Source organism: Oryx dammah, unplaced genomic scaffold, assembly GCF_014754425.2.
Source record: "Oryx dammah isolate SB20612 unplaced genomic scaffold, SCBI_Odam_1.1 HiC_scaffold_2, whole genome shotgun sequence".
NCBI lineage: Eukaryota > Metazoa > Chordata > Mammalia > Artiodactyla > Bovidae > Oryx > Oryx dammah.
This window is the reverse complement of record NW_024070186.1, coordinates 111,993,225-112,012,425: the sequence shown is the minus strand read 5'-3', so window position 1 is coordinate 112,012,425 and position 19,201 is coordinate 111,993,225. Positions and strand designations below refer to the sequence as shown.

The following is a 19,201-nucleotide window of genomic DNA, read 5'->3' as shown; positions in this document are numbered from 1 at the left end:
CTGCATACACACCAAGGAAACCAGAATTGAAAGAGACACGTGTACCCCAATGTTCATCGCAGCATTGTTTATAATAGCCAGGACATGGAAGCAACCTAGATGTCCATCAGCAGATGAATGGATAAGAGAGCTGTGGCACATATACACAATGGAGTATTACTCAGCCATTAAAAAGAATACATTTGAATCAGTTCTAATGAGGTGGATGAAACTGGAGCCAATTATACAGAGTGAAGTAAGCCAGAAAGAAAAACACCAATACAGTATACTAACACATATATATGGAATTTAGAAAGATGGTAACAATGACCCTGTATGAGAGACAGAAAGAGACACAGATGTATAGAACAGTCTTTTGGACTCTGTGGGAGAGGGTGAGGGTGGGATGATTTGGGAAAATGGCATTGAAACATGTATAATATCATATGTGAAATGAATCGCCAGTCCAGGTTCGATGCATGATACAGGATGCTTGGGGCTGGTGCACTGAGATGACCCAGAGGGATGGTATGGGGAGGGAGGTGGGAGGGGGGTTCAGGATGGGAAATATGTGTACACCCATGGCAGATTCATGTTGATGTATGGCAAAACCAATACAATATTGTAAAATAATTAGCCTTCTTCCAATTAATATAAATAAATTTATATTAAAAAAAAGAAATGAGGCACCCCGTGCTCTGGAAAAACTGGCAGAACAGGTCCTCAGATAGATTATTTTCAGGAGACGATTTTATGAGCCCAATTCTTGCATGTTTTCATATCTAGAAAAGCCTTCATGGTGAGTGTATGCTCTCTGTGACTAGCAGTAACCTTCATATGACTAGTAGTAGCAAAAAATTTCTGCAAAAAAATGTGTTTGATTGCATGTACTCTCCCTTTACTAAAATTATATATATCCTGACCTTCCTCCCTACCTCTTTGTAACAGTTTTTCAGAGCTTTCTGAAATGCTGTCTCCCAGGCTATAATCCTCGTTTTGTCCCAAATAAAACTGAACTCACAGCTCAAAAAAAAAAAAAAAGATGGGCAGTTAAAAGTCTTATTGTTGGTGCTGCTGTTGTTTAAAATGCTAGACAACACTTTAAAATAAATGAGTCCTCAACTCATTAATGTTGTACAACCTGTTCAAGAATAAATCATTCACATTTAATGTCTCGAGTGTGTTTGCAAAATCCTCTACAAAGTATGCTTCTCATATTTCTAGACTCCTGCTTCCTCAAGGCCAATGATTTAACTCACAGTCTTTCGTCATATCTAAAAGAAAGTAAGTAAACTCATTTTTTAAAAAACTATTCATCAAATTGTTATTTCCATTAAAACATGAGGTTTGTCTCTTTAAAATAAAAGCTTTTAAAACCTCAAATTTAAAATGAAGTTTCCATCCTAAGTGGATTTTAAATTAATGTTTTTTAGGTCCATCTTGATATTAATTTTTATTTACTTTAATTTTTTCGTGTTTTTCTCTGGTTTGGGGGATTTGAGTTTTGGTCTTGTTTTTGTTGTACAGCATATTAGATGTATTGCTCTTGGAATCCAGAGAATTATAGTAGTGTTCTCGCCCCAAGTACCCCATCAATTTGATGTTTGACTTGGCTCAAGTTAGTGAGGACTCCTCCAGGACTCTATTTTGTTATCTGAAAGACTAGGAGGTGGGACCATGATCTTGACCCCAACTCTGAGATTCAGAAATTCTGTTCTCACGTTCAGAACTCAGAGCATGGCTACTGCTCGGTCTGACTTTGTCTTTTTCATTGTATGTAGGCAGTAGTTAGACTACTCATGCTAGATGGTCATTCATTGTGACCAATAATGGACTAGTTCAGATGCAGTAATTTAGCCTTCTTTTTTCACATTCTAACCAATTCTGATGACACTCAACTTGAGTTCGTAAACCTTTCTTAGTCTCAAATACAGCAGATGTAAATGCAGGTAATAATAGAATCAGTCTCACTGGTTATTAAGTTTTCTTTGTCTTTTTTTGTGTGTGTACAACTTTTTTTACTTAGTTCTAAAGCTGGTCGCATTTAGTTACTTAGCGTATTTTATGTTTTGTGGTATAAATTAATGATGTTCCATTTTAATGTCTAGCATAACCAGAGAATAGTATCTGAACAATGCTCACTATATTAAATAATTGTGAAGTAACTGGACAGTGTTCAACTCTGGAGCCTTAGTTTGCTATACATAGGGTGATGTTTTCCTTATGCTCTTTTTTCAGTCTGCCCCAAATGGGTGAAGCTTCGGAAAAACCACAGTGAGAAGAAATCAGTCCTGATGCTGATTATCTGTGGCTCTGCCATCCGAGCTCTGGAGCTCATTAGGTTGGAAGCTTTACCTGTTCTGTTTCGTGAATGTTTTCTGATATGCCAAGCTGATATGTTCTATTGGCTGGCAATGTAGCAATGAACGAAATACACAGAGTCTCCTCTCTCATGGAACTTACTCTCCAGTGAGGGAGACAGATGATAAACAAATAAAATACACATTATAATGTCAAGTAGTGATAAGTTATGTAAGAAAAAACAAATCATGGCAAAGGAATAGAAGAGAATGGGGGCTGCTTTTAAAAGGATAATTGCAGAAAGCCTCTCTTAGGAGACTGACATTTGGACAGAGAGTTTTGCACAGTGAATGAGAACGCCAAGCAGATGTCTGGGAGAAGAGTGTTCCAGGCAGAGGGCATAGTAGATACAAAAGGCCCTGAGATGGGGTACCATTGGAGGATTTGAGCAGAGAAGTCACACGATCTGAATTATTATTCTAAAGGTTCACTTCGGCTCCTGTGTGGAGAACACACTTTGTAGAGGGCAAGGGTGAAAGTTGGGAGATTATACAAGCAATAACCAATTTGGAGAAATAAATGAAAGAAGAGATCTAATTTAAAACCATATAACAAGAAAAAATAGAACACCAATGTATAAACCTCTCAAAATTTAGATGAAGAAAATATTACACAAGGGATGCAGAACATCTTAAACAGAAAAGTGAACCATGTTGTTAAATTGGAAAATTTGATGTAAATATATCTGTTTACCTAGAATAATCTACAAATTTCATAGATTTCCAATGAAACTTCTATAAAGTTGTTTTTTACACTAGATAAAATAGTTCTAAATTCATATAATACAGAAGAAATAATAGCTGTGGAAATTCTAAAAGAGAATGCTAATGAAGGCCTATAGTATCCATCAGATTGTTTTATTAAGAGCCATATTGCAAAGTCTCAACAATCAAAACAGTATGGAACTGGCATGTGCATGACAGGTCAAAACAGTGGAGCAGAATTATAAGTTCATAAGTAGACCCATATGTATATGTACAGAATATGGCAAAAGTGACAAATTGGTAGGGAAAGATAGACTTTAATAATTGGTATTGGAACAACCCGGTAGCCATCTGAAAAAATTAACTTGGATCCACATCTCACTTCTTATACCAAGAAAAATGCCAAATGGACCAAAAATTTACATATAAAAATTACATTTTATAGATAATTTGTAGGTACTTTACTAAGTGCTTTCACATACCTTTTCATTTACTGTAGCTTTTGTAGAATAAACAAAAAGGCTTCCACTGAATCTGTAGTAACATTCAGTATTCAAAGAAGAGCCATCTGAGTAAAATGGGATTTACTGGGACTCAGCCCTCTCCCGGAGCCAGGTTCTTGCTTAGCTTTGACCAGAGACAAAACAAAGAAGAATCCAAGTCCTGAAGAAAAAGGAACTTGATCAAATACACTAAAGTGCAAAGGAGATTCTTGGTAGTTATTTAGCCTCTATTTTTCTAAATGAAGTAATCTGACCATGAGTAGTTTTTAATGATTGTTAATAGTCCTTCAAATCCTTCTTTCCTGCTCAGCACTCACATTAAATTGTAAAATTCCCTCTCAGTAAAACAGAAGTGTTCCTTTTTTCTGCTCTAAACATAATTGATCTTTAAGACTCCAACTGCTTTTGGACAGCTGTACTTGCTGGCTCTGAAATCATAGGAGTTCACATTGACTTTTCAGTGTTTAAAAAACTACTGCTGCAGAACTTATTTCAGACTCAAACACTAGTGGCAAAGGGGTTGGCCTGCAGATGGCTTCTTAAAAACAAGTTGTCACATTGATTTGAATACATAAATGCCTTTCTGAGGGGCATAGAAGCACCGTGTTGTTGTACTTCATTTGCCAATTCTCAGTGTTTTTCTGTGTCTTGAGTAATATTATGATCCATTTCAAGGTTAGGTGATTTGCAGAAGGTGATTTCTGAGCAGGCACAATGAACCTTATTCATAAAGGTGACTATTGAATAATTCTAAATTTTGTAAGATTACCTGTTCTCTTGAGAACCATAAGCTATATTAAATATGGCCCCTAAATTGTCTTCTTAGTTAACCTCACCACGGAGAAAGCTCATATATAAGTACAGACTCAAGTGCAACAGCATTTGTGTAGAATGAGTCACCACTTTGTAACTTCATATATTCCCACTGGTCAGTAATATTTCTCAAGTATAATAGTGATACATAAAGGAGAGTAATATTCCGAGCAGCATTCCCATGTTCTCATCCCAAACATCAACTAGAAGATGATTCTTTTATACCCAGTTTTACACATTTATACCCAAAGCATTTCCACATATAAAATTTTACAGATAAGCCCACTCTGCAAAGTCAATAAAAGTAGGAGGCTCCTCTGAATGCAGGGCATGAGCCCGCTCACCCTGAGCCCTCTGGGCAGCCACACACAGACCTCTGTACATGGCCTTGGGCTCCGGGGAGCACAGGCTGACATCACTGCTAAGATTCTCACAACCAAATTTTGGGTGAGAACTATACTGCAGAGTTTGAAGATAAATTCTCTGCCAGGGATCTAAAATATAGAACTTTTGTATTAAAGGTGTTAAAAAACAAAATCCAACCAAGTAAATTAAAGGTCAAATCAACTTTTTCAACAATTCGTGGATCAGACAGCATCCCATCTAGCTACTAGAAGGGCACCCTGAGGGGTTGTGCACAGTGGAAGGTTTTTTGAAAAAAGGGTGGAGCAAGGGGAGAGCAGAATGACCTATTTTTAGGCCAAAATATCTTTTGGGGTTGGGGAGGAAGCAGCAAGGTTTTAGCTTCCTTTGGGGGTTGGAGAGCCCCACAGAACAGGTTATCTTACTGGGGCTTGACCAGAAATTTCAGACTGGTTGATTAAGATTACATTTCTGAGAGAAGTGGAAACTGTAGTTAGATCAAATATTAAATCTGGGTTCAGTATCATGAGCTTTTAGCAAGAGTGATGCCATGTTGAGACTGTGATTTTCATTTTAATACAGGTAAAAGGCAAGTCTACATGTTTCAGTAATCAAGGAAACCTAAGTAAAGTTAACCTTGTTTCTGAAAGTTAAAAGCCAACCCAGATGCATGCCTGAATAAAGGCCACCCCACTTTTGTTCCAGAGATGGGCTGAAAATCAGGACTTCTGTTTATGTGTGTATATCCACATATATATGTACATATATACACACATAAATGTGCATATTCCTTTAAATAAATGAAAGGGTAATACATAAGTAGTTGACATGGCCCTGAATGAGTTTTCTTATGAGTAAATCTATTTCTTTTCATTAGGTCAATGACTGCATTCAAAGGAGACAGCAAAGTTATAAAATTATTTGCAAAACACATAAAGGTAAGCGAGGGCCTGTGGTTCCTGGTGAGGAGTGGAAGTGATGCCTCAGGGCCACTTCCAGACCTCAGTTTTTTCACTTCAACCGCTTTACTTATCTCCTTAGCAAGCGTGTTCTTTGGTGCCTTCCTTACATGTTTAACACCCAGTCTGATTTTCTTTGCATTCCCTGCCTTTGTCGCCACAGCAGTCACCATTCCTCTGTGCTCTGATATTCCTGTACAGAAGCTGAGGTTTAACCAGTTTTCTAGGGAGATGTTCTCTTCTGTCTTGATGTTAACCTTCTTTGCCCTGGAAGTTGACCCTAAACAGGAGTAGTTCCTTTTGCTGTTTCACTTCTGCTATTTAGCTTTTAGATTAAATGCTCTAAAATTGGGCTGTGATTGAACTTTCTAATGACTCTTCTTTTCTCCCTTCTCTTCCATTTTGAAATAGGTCCAGGAGCAGGTAAAATTGCTGGAGAAGCGTGTAGTACACCTGGGTGTAGGAACTCCAGGGAGGATTAAAGAACTCATTAAACAAGGTATGAAAAGAGGTAGTAATACTCCTACCCAGAGCTGAGTGTTTGCCTTACACTGTGTGAGTCTGGGAAATCACATGTGTGATGCAGTGAGACCAGACCTCTGTGTTTTTGGTTAATTCAGGGTTGGAAGCTCAGCCTTTAGTCTCAAAAAACCAGCCAGCAGGTGTAGTGCAGTGGGGAATGATAAGGACTGTTGGAAACTACAGTATGTGTGCCCACCTAAACACACTCACATTCCAGTTGCTTTAAGCAGGTTGGTGGATGCACAGTTTATTACACCACTTTGCAGCCTCTGGACTTTGTAAGCTAATGTGTTGAGTGTTTCCCTCTCACTTAATTGAGAGGCTCCCCAAGGCTCCCATTCCAGTTGAGGGCTGATATAGAAAATATGTTGAAAAAAAAATACAGTTTCTATGGATGAAATTCAAGTATTCTAGAACACTTCTTGCGAGTTCATTTCCTTTTGGTGCTTTATCCAGAAAGTATTCCAGGTAGCATCCACTGGTGGGTTTTTATAGTTTGATGACTTTCTCAAAGCCAGTAGTCTAAAAACCTTCTGGCCTAGTGATGATCTTAGTACATTTTTCTACCTGCCAGACAGATTAAAGTATTTCTTTTAAATGCTCATTTCCAAATGACTTGTTCAAAACTTTATTTTATAACTGTCTGGAGCTGTTCCTTGATTTCTGTGTGTCTAAAAGTAATGTGTTCATCAACATAGTATCTCAGTATAGAGATGGTCTTTTACTTGGAAGCAAAAAAGAGCTAAAAATACTATTGTTTCTCTCCAGATGAAAACCATGCATAAGTGAACCCACTATATGCAGAAGTCTGTGCAATTACAAGTAGCAAACTTGGTAGACCCAGACAAGGGGAGGGAAAGAAATATTTTTTGAGTTCCTACTTATACTGAGTGCTATGCTAAACACCCTTACAAATCTCATTTAGTACACATAGCATCCTTGCAGGCTGGCATTCTTATTTCTTAAGAGAGAAAACTGCAGCTTGGAAGGGTTACGTAGCCCCTCCCAAGACCCTCTCATTCTAGGCCTTCCTGATTCCAGAGGCTTTCCCCTTCAAGGAGCTCCTAGATCTAGTTGAAGAGATAAGTGTACATAGAATGAGAATGACAGCAGTAAGTGCCGAGGGCCAAACCAGCACTTGGGTCTATATGAGTTGAAATGAAGGAGAGGTTGTTTCGGTGGCTGAATCTGCAAGGAAGGCTTTATAGAGAAAGGAGTCTTTAACTGATATTTGAAGTATGGATAGGATTAAAATAGGATCTTTGAAGTATGGAGAGGTGAGAAAAGCATTCAGGAATGAGAGAACAGCTGAATCAGAAGTAGGCATGTAGATACACAGTCTATATAGAGGAGGCAATATATAAGCAATATCGTGTCAAGGAGAAGAGCCTCTGCTGTAGACTGAAGCCTCTGGGTGCACATCCCAGATCTGGCAGCTACCATCTCTGGGACTTGGCAAGTTTCTTAACATTTCTGAACCTGTTTCTTTATCTGAATGACAGAGATGATAAATGCACCCACCTTATTGCAAAATTCAGACTTTAAGTTGAAGAAAGTAGGGAAAACCACTAGGCCATAAAGGAATAACCTAAATCAAATCTCTTATGATGTGACAAATAGATTCAAGGGATTAGATATGATAAACAGAGTGCCTGAAGAACTGTGGACGGAGGTTCGTGACATTATATAGAAAGTGGTGATCAAAACTACCCGCAAGAAAAAGAAATGCAAAAAGGCAAAATGGCTGCCTGAAGAGGCCTTACAAATAGCTGAGAAAAGAAGAGATGCAAAAGGCAAAGGAGAAAAGGAAAGATATACCCATCTTAATGCAGAGTTCCAAAGAATAGCAAGGAGAGATAAGAAAGCCTTCCTAAGTGAACAATGCAAAGAAATAAAGGAAAACAATAGAATAGGAAAGACTGGAGGTCTCTTCAAGAAAATTAGAGATACCAAGGGAACATTTCATGCAAAGATGGGCACAATAAAGGATAGAAATGGTCTGGACCTAACAGAAGCAGAAGATATTAAGAAGAGGTGGCAAGAATACACAGAAGAAATATACAAAAAAGATATTCATGACCCAGATAACCACGAGGTATGATCACTTACCTAGAGCCAGACATCCTGGAGTGTGAAGTCAAGTGGGATTTAGGAAGCATCACTATGAACAAAGCTAGTGGAGGTGATGGAATTCCAGCTGAGCTAGTTCAAATCCTAAAAGAAGTGAAGGTTGCTCAGTTGTGTCTGACTCTTTGCATCTCTGAAATTCTCCAGGCCAGAATACTGGAGTGGATAACCATGCCCATCTCCAGGGGATCTTCCCAACCCAGGGACTGAACCCAGAGCTCCTGCATTGCAAGAGCTGAGCCACCAGGGAAGGCCATCCTGAAAGATGACGCTGTTAAAGTGCTGCAGTCAATATGCCAGCAAATATGGAAAACTCAGCAGTGGTTACAGGACTGGAAAAGGTCAGGTTTCATTCCAATCCCAAAGAAAGACAGTGCCAAAGAATGTTCAAACTACTGCACAATTGCACTCATTTCACATGCTAGCGAAATAATGCTCAAAATTCTCCAAGCCACACTTCAACAGTGCTTCAACCAAGAACTTCCAGATGTTCAAGCTGGATTTAGAAAAGGCAAAAGAACCAGAGATCAAATTGCCAACATCTGTTGGATCATCGAAAAAGCAAGAGAGTTCCAGAAAAACATCTACTTCTGCTTCATTGACTATGCTAAAGCCTTTGACTGTGTGGATCACAACGAACTGTGGAAATTTTTTAGAGATGGGAATACCAAACTACCTTACTTGCCTCCTGAGAAATCTGCATGCAAGTCAAGAAGCAACAGTTAGAACCAGACTTGGGAAAACAGACTGGTTCCAAACTGGGAAAGGAGTGTGTCAAGGCTATATATTGTCACCCTGTTTTAACTTATATGCAGAGTACATCATAACAAAATGCCAGGCTGGATGAAGCACAAGCTGGCATCAAGATTGCCAGGAGAAATGTCAATAACCTCAGATATGCAGATGACACCACCTTTATGGCAGAAAGTGAAGAACTAAAGAGTCTCTTGATGAAAGTGAAAGAGGAGAGTGAAAAAGGTGACTTAAAACTCAACATTCAGAAAACAAAGATCATGGCATCCAGTCCCATCACTTCGTGGCAAATAGATGGGGAAACAGTGGAAACAGTCTCAGACTTCATTTCTGGGGGCTCCAAAATCACTGCAGATGGTGACTGCAGCCATGAAATTAAAAGACGCTTGCTCCTTGGAAGAAAAGCTATGACCTACCTAGACAGCATACCAAAAAGCAGACATTACTTTGCCAACAAAGGTCCGTCTAGTCAAGGCTATGGTTTTTCCAGTAGTCATGTATGGATGTGAGAGTTGGACCATAAAGAAGGCTGAGCACCGAAGAATTGATGCTTTTGAACTGTGGTGTTGGAGAAGACTCTTGAGAGTCCTTGAACTGCAAGGAGATTCAACCAGTCCATCGCAAAGGAAATCAATCCTGAATATTCATTAGAAGGATTGATGCTGAGACTGAAGCTCCAGTACTTTGGCCACCTGATGCGAAGAGCCAATTCATTAGAAAAGACCCAACTCCTTAGAAAAGACCCTGATGCTGGAAAGGATTGAAGGCAGGAGGAGAAGGGGATGACAGAGGACAAGATGGTTGGATGGCATCACTGACTCAGTGGACATGGGTTTGAGCAAGCTCCAGGAGATGGTGAAGGACAGAAAAGCCTGGCGTGCTGCAGTCCATGGGGTTGCAAAGAGTGGGACACTACCGAGCGACCAAACAACAAGGGGTATGTTATGCCAATAAAAAACTAAACACAGTGAGTGTCACTCCTTAGGAACTCAACAAATACTAGTTACTACTTTTATTCAAGAGACCACCTTTCTTGGTTGGAGACTTTACTGGCTGTAGTAGTCTATACTTCAGTTGGAAAGAAAGTCAGATTTTGGAGGAAGGCCCTTGCACAGTGATTGGCTGGATTTTTGTCTTGTGGCCTCAGGAGGGTGTTGAAAGTGAAACAGATGAGAGCAGATGAGAGGTGCTCATAGTCCATCTGGGAGACATGGAGTCAGGAGAGATTGGCTGGGCCACTGGAGGGCCCAGGGATGCACAGTCATTCTCCACCGCTTAGCCAAAGGCTCACCTCTCCCTTACTGTATTCCACATGGTTTTTATGTGTCACCACCACCGCCCCACCCCCACCCCAGGCAACAGGGTCACTTTTCTCCATATTTAATATTTAAAAGAGAGAGAGGGAGACAGAGAAAACAAAGCTGTCCAGATTGTTGAAATTAGAGTTCTACAGAGTTGTGAAAACTCACTGTGAAACCTTACTTCATCTAAGAAGTGGAAAAGTCATTTAAGGAGCTGTTGATTTTTTTTATAAAAGGAAAATAACTCTTACTTCTGATTCTGACTGAATGAATGGTTTAATATTCATTGACTACAGATGTTAGGCTATATACAAAGCGTTTAAAGAGAAACAATTCTATCACTCTAAAAACTGAAAATTTAGCAAAGTAATTCAAATGGCACATAACACATTTTATGTAGCTGTTTATGACTTGAGATGTTTATATATATGCTATATTAAGGAGAGTTTCTAAACGTCAAAAGCTAACCTATAACATTTACAGACAGAATTGTATTGTTTTATTTAATAAGGGGATTTTCTAATTATAAGAGCCTTTGTAAAATGCAGAAAGATACAGAAAAGAAAATAAGTTGCTTTAGAGATATCGCTTATCAGCTAATATTAACTATATTTCTTTTCAGTCTTTTTTCTATGCGTTTATCTATATCTTTTTATAAGTGGAAATCATACTGCATATCATAACTTTATAACTATCTTCTCTACTTAATATGCTTCCCTGGTGGCTCAGACAATAAAGAATCCGCCTGCAGTGTGAGACCTGGCTTCAATCCCTGGGTTGGGAAGATCCCCTGGTGGGGGCATGGCAACCCACTCCAGGATTCTCGCCTGGAGAATCCACATGGACAGAGGAGCCTGGCAGGCTACAGTGCATGGGCTCACAAACAGTGGGGCATGACTAAGCACAGCACCCAGTATGTCAGTATCTCATGAGAACTTTCCATGTCATGAAATAGTTTTATTTTTTCATTTTTAGTGGCTGCATAATATCCTGTTGAGCTTTTTTCCAGTTTAGCAGAGATATAATTGACATATATCATTGTATTAACTGAGGTGTGCGTGACTGGTACATATGATAACTATGAAATGATTACTACAATAAATTAGATTAACATCAGTCGCTTCACATAGTTCCATTTTTTTTTTCTTATCATGGGTACATTTGATACCTGTGAAATAATTACTATAGTAGGTTTGATTAACAGCAGTCACTTCACATAGTTCCAATTGTTTTTCTTGTCATGAGAACTTTTAAGATCTACTCTCTTTAGCAACGTTCACATATACAGAGTACAGCGTTGTTAACTGTAATCACCATGCTATATTTTACATCCCCAGCATTTATTTACCTTATAACTGAAAGTTTTTACCCTTTGACCACCTTCATCTATTATTCCTGCCTCTCACCTCTGGTAACCACCATCAATCTATTCTCTGTAGCTATGAGTTCATTTTTTGGTTTGGTTTTTTTTTTTTTTCAGGCTCAACATATAAGTGAAATAATACAGTGTTTGTCTTTCTCTGTCTGACTTACTGCACTCAGTATAATGCCATCAGGGACCACCCATGTTGTCAGAAATGGCAGGATTTTAATGTTCGTGTGTGTGTGTGTGTGTGTGTGTGTGTGTGTGTATGTGTGTGTGTGAGACAAAGAACACTGACATTCTTTATCCATTCATTTGTCAGTGGGCACTTAGGTTGTTTCTGTGTCTTAGTTATTAGAAGTAATTTTGCAATGAACATTGGGGTGCATATATCTTTTCAAGATAGTGAATTCATTTCCTTTGGATATATACCCAGAAGTGGATTTACTGGGCTGTAGTGTGAGTTCTACTTTTAATTTTTAGAGAAACCTCTATAGTGTTTTCCATAATGGCTGTACAAATTTACAATCCCCCCAGAAGTGCACATGAGTTTCTTTTTCTCCACATCCTTGCCTGTACTTGTTATCTCTTGTCTTTTGGTAACAGTCATTCTCACAGGTAAAAAGTGATAGGTCATTGTGGATTTGATTTGCCATTTCCCTGTTGGTTAGTGGTGTTGAGCTCCTTTTATATAGCTGTTGGCCATTTGGATGTCTACTTTGGAAAAAATATCTATTCAGTTCCTACACCCATTTTTAAATCATCTTTTTTTTTTTTTTTTTTGCCATGGAGCTGTTACCAGTTCTTTATATATTTTGGATATTGATTCCAAGTTATATGGGTGTTTAACAGTTCTATTAAGGCAGGATATTTGGGTTGTTTCTAATTTTTTGCTTGTGTAAGTAGGTACACAGTTACCATCTTTTTAAGTAACTGTGCTTAAGTTTCTGGTGTTTTATTGAAATGGAAGAAGAATTATTTTATCAAACTCCAAGCATTTTAAAGCACATGTTATATCATGTCCAGTTGCCTTCCAGAGAGGCTGTACCTGTTTGCTATCCCACCATCAGGTCAATTATTTTTAAAGGAACTATCAACCCATTGTCTTTCTTCATTTATATCATTTTTAATTTACAGAGAGAGTCTTAAATAAGAGGCATTGTAGTTATAAGAAGCATGAAAAAGTCTTTAGGGAGAGAGAAAATTACTGAAATAAACCAGTATTGAGGGGAAGGGCTGTGGGATAAGAGTTTGTTATTTATGTTTCCAGATGTGACAGCTTGGGGGCAGTGGGGAGTGGGGAAAAGCTAACTGCCCAATTCTGGGACCTCTGAGGAACAGGCAACCCCTGAGGTCCCCTTCTACCCTACATTTCAATATTGTCTCTAGATAGATAGGAAACAGTAGGAATGAGTCATTTACCAGTCTTCTCAAAGGACAACAGACTTTGGAGCTCTTTCATCTTAACTCTCTTCTCTTCCTGAAATTAACCTCTCAACCCTGTCTTCAAACTCCTGCTGATTCACCTTTTCAGAGACAGGCAGACTACTGGATTCAACTTCTGAAGGGTCCCTGCCCTGACCTGTAGGATCAGTTCAGTTCAGTTGCTCAGTCATGTCCTACTCTGCGACCTATGGACTGCAGCAGGTCAGGCCTCCTGTCCATCACCAGCTCCTGAAGTTTACTCAAACTCATGAACTATAGGATACATCTTACCAAATTCCTGTCAGAGTGAGACTTCACCCTCTGGGGCTTGGTAAAATGGAGGCCTGGGATTGACTCTTTGGCAGCCCTTGAGCATTTCACAAGCTTAGCAAGAGCAGCTTCCCCGAGAATCAGTGATAAGCTTATAAGGAGAGCAAGTCTCGGAGTGCTGCATTTGTTTTCCATCAGACAGGGACAGCACTTAATGTGCAGAGATTAGTTGCCAGTGTTGGGGGGATGGGGTGAGGAGAAAAGAACAAATGAGGCCCGAAAAAAAAAAAGCAACCAAAGGAATAAAAAATCCTTTTAATAAGCTTATGTCATGAGTTCTTTAATGTAGCAACTCTCTGTCTCTTTCAGGCGGCCTTCATTTGAACCCCTTAAAGTTTCTGATTTTTGACTGGAACTGGAGAGATCAGAAGTTGAGAAGGATGATGGACATTCCCGAGGTACCGTGTAACCAGCAATGCAGCACTTCCCTTTAATCTTTTTTTTTTTTTTCAATTTGAACTTAAGTTCAAACACAGCAATAAAGTCTTTGACATGGGGAGCCAGCACATTCTGGCCTTTGAAATGATTTCTTTTAACTCTGAAGTAACTACAATTATAGAGGCCATCTCACCCCTTACACATAACTGTATCCTTTCCATGTGTTCTATAGGAATCAGCTTTGTTTCTTCATTAAATTGCCTAATGGCCTCTGCCCCGCTGGGGTCCACATCTATACTGTACCTTTGGGAAACAGGAAGGTCTGGAGGACTTGGTATATTTCCCTGTGCCTTGTTTTAGAGACACGATCATCTTTGCCTTTTTATCCTTAGAAGTGCATTTGGAGGTAAGGGGCACAAACTTGCCTCATTGCTTGCATCTCCACATACCCAAAAACCTGCTTACTTAATGAGAGATTTACGTTTTTGAGGAGTGGGAAATTTTTTTTGATGTCTCAGTGAATTAAAACTGATTGCATACCTTTGTGGGACCAGCATTAGCTGATTATATATTTATGAAAGACACCCATTATCGTCATAATGTGCCGATTGACTTGACACCCACCATGTTATCATGGGGCTAATCTTTCAGTCTAGCCTGATGCTTAGAAGTAGTTGCTGGAGAGAACAGGGTTGTGCAGTAATAAACATGGCTGCCAGTCACCAACCAGGAGTAAATCATGACAGTGACTATCAAGGAAGCTTGCAATCCAAATATGCTGAATTAATTTGCTGTATAAAACTATATCCTCAGCATAACCAAACCTGATTTTAATTGAGTTAGGCTAAAAACCAGTCTGAGCTTCCTACACACACATACGTATACACACACACACAGTCTCCTAAACTGACTGGTTTCTTAAAACCAGTTTAACCAACTTGATGTCAGGCACATGAGATCATATTTGATGATTTTGCTTATAATGTTACATTGAGTAAGCCACCACTAGTTTTCTAATTATAATAATGAAAGAAATAGTATTCACAAAAACCCTTTTAACACAGACTTATTTTTATTGTGATTATGTCATTGTTAGTAGTTACCCTGTATTAAAATACTGTGTATAGTCTAGACATACTTTGGATATCTTGAAACACCATTGTGTAAGATTTTTTTCTATGAGATTTTATTTTGAAGGGCTACAAACAAGAGGACATCTACATGAAACTGATGTCTTATATAGTTCCTCTTCCTTTACTTATGTAAATATTTCAAACCTGAATAAAATGCAGGTTTTGTTCTTCCTGATTCTGGCCATAACAGCTGCATAAATACCAGGGAATCCAGATAGTTGAATTTATTCACCAAATCCATCCTCTTGATCTTAAACTTTTTTTTTCTTCTTTTCTCTCCCTTAGATAAGAAAGGAAGTTTTTGAACTTCTGGAAGTGGGAGTCCTAAGTCTGTGCAAGACAGAATCTTTGAAGCTGGGCCTTTTCTAAATCTGGATCCTAATGCAAAGTCCTGTTTTCCTGGTGGGATTTGTATGGCTCTGGCCCATTGCAAGCACTTGGTAAATACTACTATTATTTATTAAGTTGACTGTATCACCAGATGGATCACTAGGAATCTTAGGTGGGGATTCTTTTACAAAATGAATGTGTCCTTTGCCAAATCCCTTGTGTAATAAAGCATCACTAACTTGTGTGTGAGTTTTGTTAAGGAGACTGAGTTTTTCTTTCACCAGCTGGCCTCTGATATGACTATACAAGAGACAATAGGACCAAATCACAAGTCCATTTGCCCGATGCACAGTGAGGCCAAACAGTACTAAAACACGGAAGTTTGGAACAGATAAAGGTTTATTACAGGTTCATGCAAGGAGATGGGTAGCTCATCCCTTAAGAACCCCAAAATTACTGAAAGTTTTCAGCAAAGCCATTTTCTAGGAAAGGTGAGGAAAGAGTGTGTATAGTTGTTGCAGATTTCTTGGTGTCAGATCCTTTGTTCCTGAGGTCAGGTCATGATCAGGAAATGATGTTCCTATAAATCTCTACCAAACAAGTGTTATTCTCTGTTCTGACAAGAAAGGGCGAGGTCCCAAGGAATAGCTGTCATCCTTCAGGGTCTTGGTCCTGGCTAAGAGGAGGTAGATCTTAGTCGGCAGCTTCCTCAGAGCCAGGTTCCCACGCCCTGCCCAGCCGTCATTGCTGAGGGAGCCAGACATCCAACCCAGCTGGCCCTCAGGCTCCTCACCCCCCAAACAAGGGGTGGGGGGCATGGTGGGTGGAACCAGGTTCCTCAGACTGCGACCCAGGCAGCAGGCCACTGCTCTCAGTTAGCAGAGACAGGGCTGGGGGAGAGATTCACCACAGCCTCAAGACCAGTGAGTGGCCCTGGCGAGCTCTCTGGAGTCCTGCTGGACACAGCCCCCAGTCTGTCCACTGGCCCAGGGCTAGCTGAACTGAGGGGCCTCCCAGAGAAGGCCTGAGTTTGCCTCTTACCTCCCTCTATACCTGACGACCACCACGCTACTGACTCTTGGCTTAATCATTTCCCTAATGGACCCTCATTGACAGTTTGTTACTTGTGGGCAGGCCCCCTGCAGTGCTGACCAGTAGCTGAGCAGGACTACTAACCGTCACCCACTGGCAGTTCGTTGCTTGTGGGCAGGGCCCAGTGAGGCTCTGACCAGTGGGTGAGCGGGACCTGTTGCCTGGTAACAGGGTGCAGAGTAACGATGCACAGCGATGGCTACCTGCTAAGGGCTGCGCTCTCTTACAAAGGGAAGGAGCATCTGGGCAGCCTCAGGCAAGCCCCTTCCCTCTCTGAGCCTCAGTTTCATTAGCTGTGAAATGGGAGTACCACCTTGCAGGATTGCTGAGTATTTCATGAGATGGTACATGTGGAACAGGTTTATCAGCTGCAATGCCTGGTCCCAATGTGAAGGGTGTAGTGATGGAAAGAGCTGCAAGAACATGTGGCAATTTATAAACTAATAAAAGACAACAGTATAACTACAACTACCTTATTCATCTGTTTAACTGTTTGTTTTCAGATAATTTCATAGTTACAGAAAAAAATAGCATAGAGAATTCCCATATTCCCTTCCCCCAGCATCCCGCCATGTTAACATCTTGTATAATCGTAGTAGTTATCTAAACTAAGAAATCAACATGGGTACAATTTAACTAACTAAACTACAGACTTCATTTGGGTTTTTACCAGTTTTCCCACTGATGTCCTTTTTCTATTCCAAGATCCAGTCAAGGATCCCACACTGCATACAGTTGTCATTCCTTAGAAAATATATTTAGAAAAATATGTATACTCTGTCACATTTAATCATTAAAATAATTCTGGAGGAAATGTCTTATTATTTATATTTTATAGATGATGAAACCAAATCTCAGAAAGGATACACATTAATTTAAGTAGCAGAACCAGAAGGCAAACCCAGATCTCCCATACTCACTTAAAGACACCATAGTTATCTGTTTGGAGAGTCAGGCATATACAACAAATGAGAAAATAAAGCAAACAGATGCCATTAGTGCATTCCACATTCAAATGCTGTGAAATTTTAAATGAGCCTAGCAGCATGGCAAATTGCACTCCAGCAAATCACCTGCTTCCTCACACCAGCCGCCTGCTGCTCATGCACCTCTGTGGGCTAGAGGCCACACACAGGAATTCCACGGCTAAGGGAGCAAGTTCCATTCTGTGGGACCTCGGATCAAACTCAAAAGGTTAGAGGAAAAAGAAAGAAAGCCTCCACAGAATGAAAATTCACGCAAGCTATATATAGCTCAGTGTAACCCTTGTGGGGCTGACCCTCCCCCAAGTAAGAGAGAATTCCACCTTCCAACTGAAGCATCACCTCTTCCTGCCTGATGACCTTCAAACTGACACACCGCCGGTTCCTGGTTCTTCAGCAGCTTTTGGCCTTCAAACTCAGACTTGAGGAACATCAGCTCTGCAGATTTTGGACTTGGCAACCTCCTCTGTAGTCCTGTGAGCCAATTCTTTGTGATTAGGATTTCTCTGGAAATCCTAATATACTCCTGTGAAGCACCTTTTAGTTTGGGATTTTTGGTTAGATTGGTTTTGTCACTCTATACAAAGTGTAACAAATACTGTTCTTGATTTGTTATTGCAATGACCCCTCTGGTAGACGTTACCTGTTTACTATAATCTCACCCAGTGTTGAAACAAGTACCTAGATTGCAAACATATCTGATATTTTGTAGGCCAACTCTGCACACTTAATCTAATCTCACAGGCTGTTACTGAACTAAGGTTCTTGACCACATTTACTTATTAAAACAAATAGTAGGTGTGAACTAGAAGTGTTCACTACCGTCTTCTCACACAAATCTGCCTGATACCAACAGCCATACTTGTCACTACCCTCAAGCCCGATTCAAATGGCTTGCTGAAAAGTTCCCATTGGTGTTCTGCTTTTTTCCAGTCTTGCGAGGGGAAACTTTGACTCTGAATTGGAAAGATCCCAGTGTAAGTAGTTATATTTGTTCTGTATTCTTTTAAACTAGGTAGATTTGTCAAAGTCATTGTCTTCTTTAATATAAAGAGTCCAGCATGGCTTGTCTGCCTAATGTTAATAAAAAAGATTAGAAACTCACATGCTGCCTAATTTTTTAAAAATCCTAATTCTACATTTTAAATGCATCTTGAAGAAGTAATTATTAATAGCCTAATGAAAATAATGTTAGTAGATTTCTAATAAGTGAAAAAGCAAAACCAAGCCAAGCAATAATACCATATTACAATATTTAACACTTAAAGGATTATTTTCCTTTTGCTTTTTCTTACCTCATTTGGGCTCCATCAAAGCAGGTGCTTGGAGAAAGGTTAGGAAGAGATGTTTTTCATCTATACCTTCTTACCAGAGTCTTTCTTATATATGAGATAGTTGGAAACTACTGACATTAGACATCTGTGTTCTGCAATTCCTGTTTCTTTCTCCCTCCCTCATTATCACAAATAGCAAAGTTAGCTATAACCTGGGAAAAAGTTAGCATCTTCCCAACTTAGTTTATATTCATGTTAATGGACAACCACATTTGTTGAAAGTTGACTGCACTCACTTCTGTTTTTTGCATTAATCTCCAAGGATCTGGGCAAGTTCTTAAAGATAAATCCATTTTCCCCTTTCAGGAAAGGCTTGCCTTGAATTAGTCACCACATCCCAGAAATAGCCTGCTGTAACTGCTTCCCAGTGTCGCCAGATGTTGGTTTATACAGACCTGCTGGGGACTATTCCTCCTAGGCATGGCACTTAGCACAGCAAGGTGTTTGA

At 39.6% G+C, this 19,201-nt stretch overlaps 1 protein-coding gene across 4 annotated transcripts in view; it reads left to right on the top strand.

The window, feature by feature from the left end:
- The window catches only part of CMSS1 (cms1 ribosomal small subunit homolog), a 400,514-nt gene extending 384,921 nt beyond the window's left edge, over positions 1 to 15,593 (top strand). For all 4 annotated transcript variants that reach the window (XM_040226062.1, XM_040226067.1, XM_040226075.1 and 1 more), the window contains exons 5-10: positions 1,204 to 1,263; positions 2,218 to 2,320; positions 5,601 to 5,661; positions 6,094 to 6,181; positions 13,813 to 13,901; positions 15,300 to 15,593. In XM_040226062.1, coding sequence (XP_040081996.1) covers positions 1,204 to 1,263; positions 2,218 to 2,320; positions 5,601 to 5,661; positions 6,094 to 6,181; positions 13,813 to 13,901; positions 15,300 to 15,383 — 485 coding nt within the window. In that variant the 3' untranslated portion in view covers positions 15,384 to 15,593. The remainder of the gene's footprint in view (positions 1 to 1,203; positions 1,264 to 2,217; positions 2,321 to 5,600; positions 5,662 to 6,093; positions 6,182 to 13,812; positions 13,902 to 15,299) is intronic.
- The last annotated feature ends 3,608 nt before the right edge of the window (positions 15,594 to 19,201 follow it).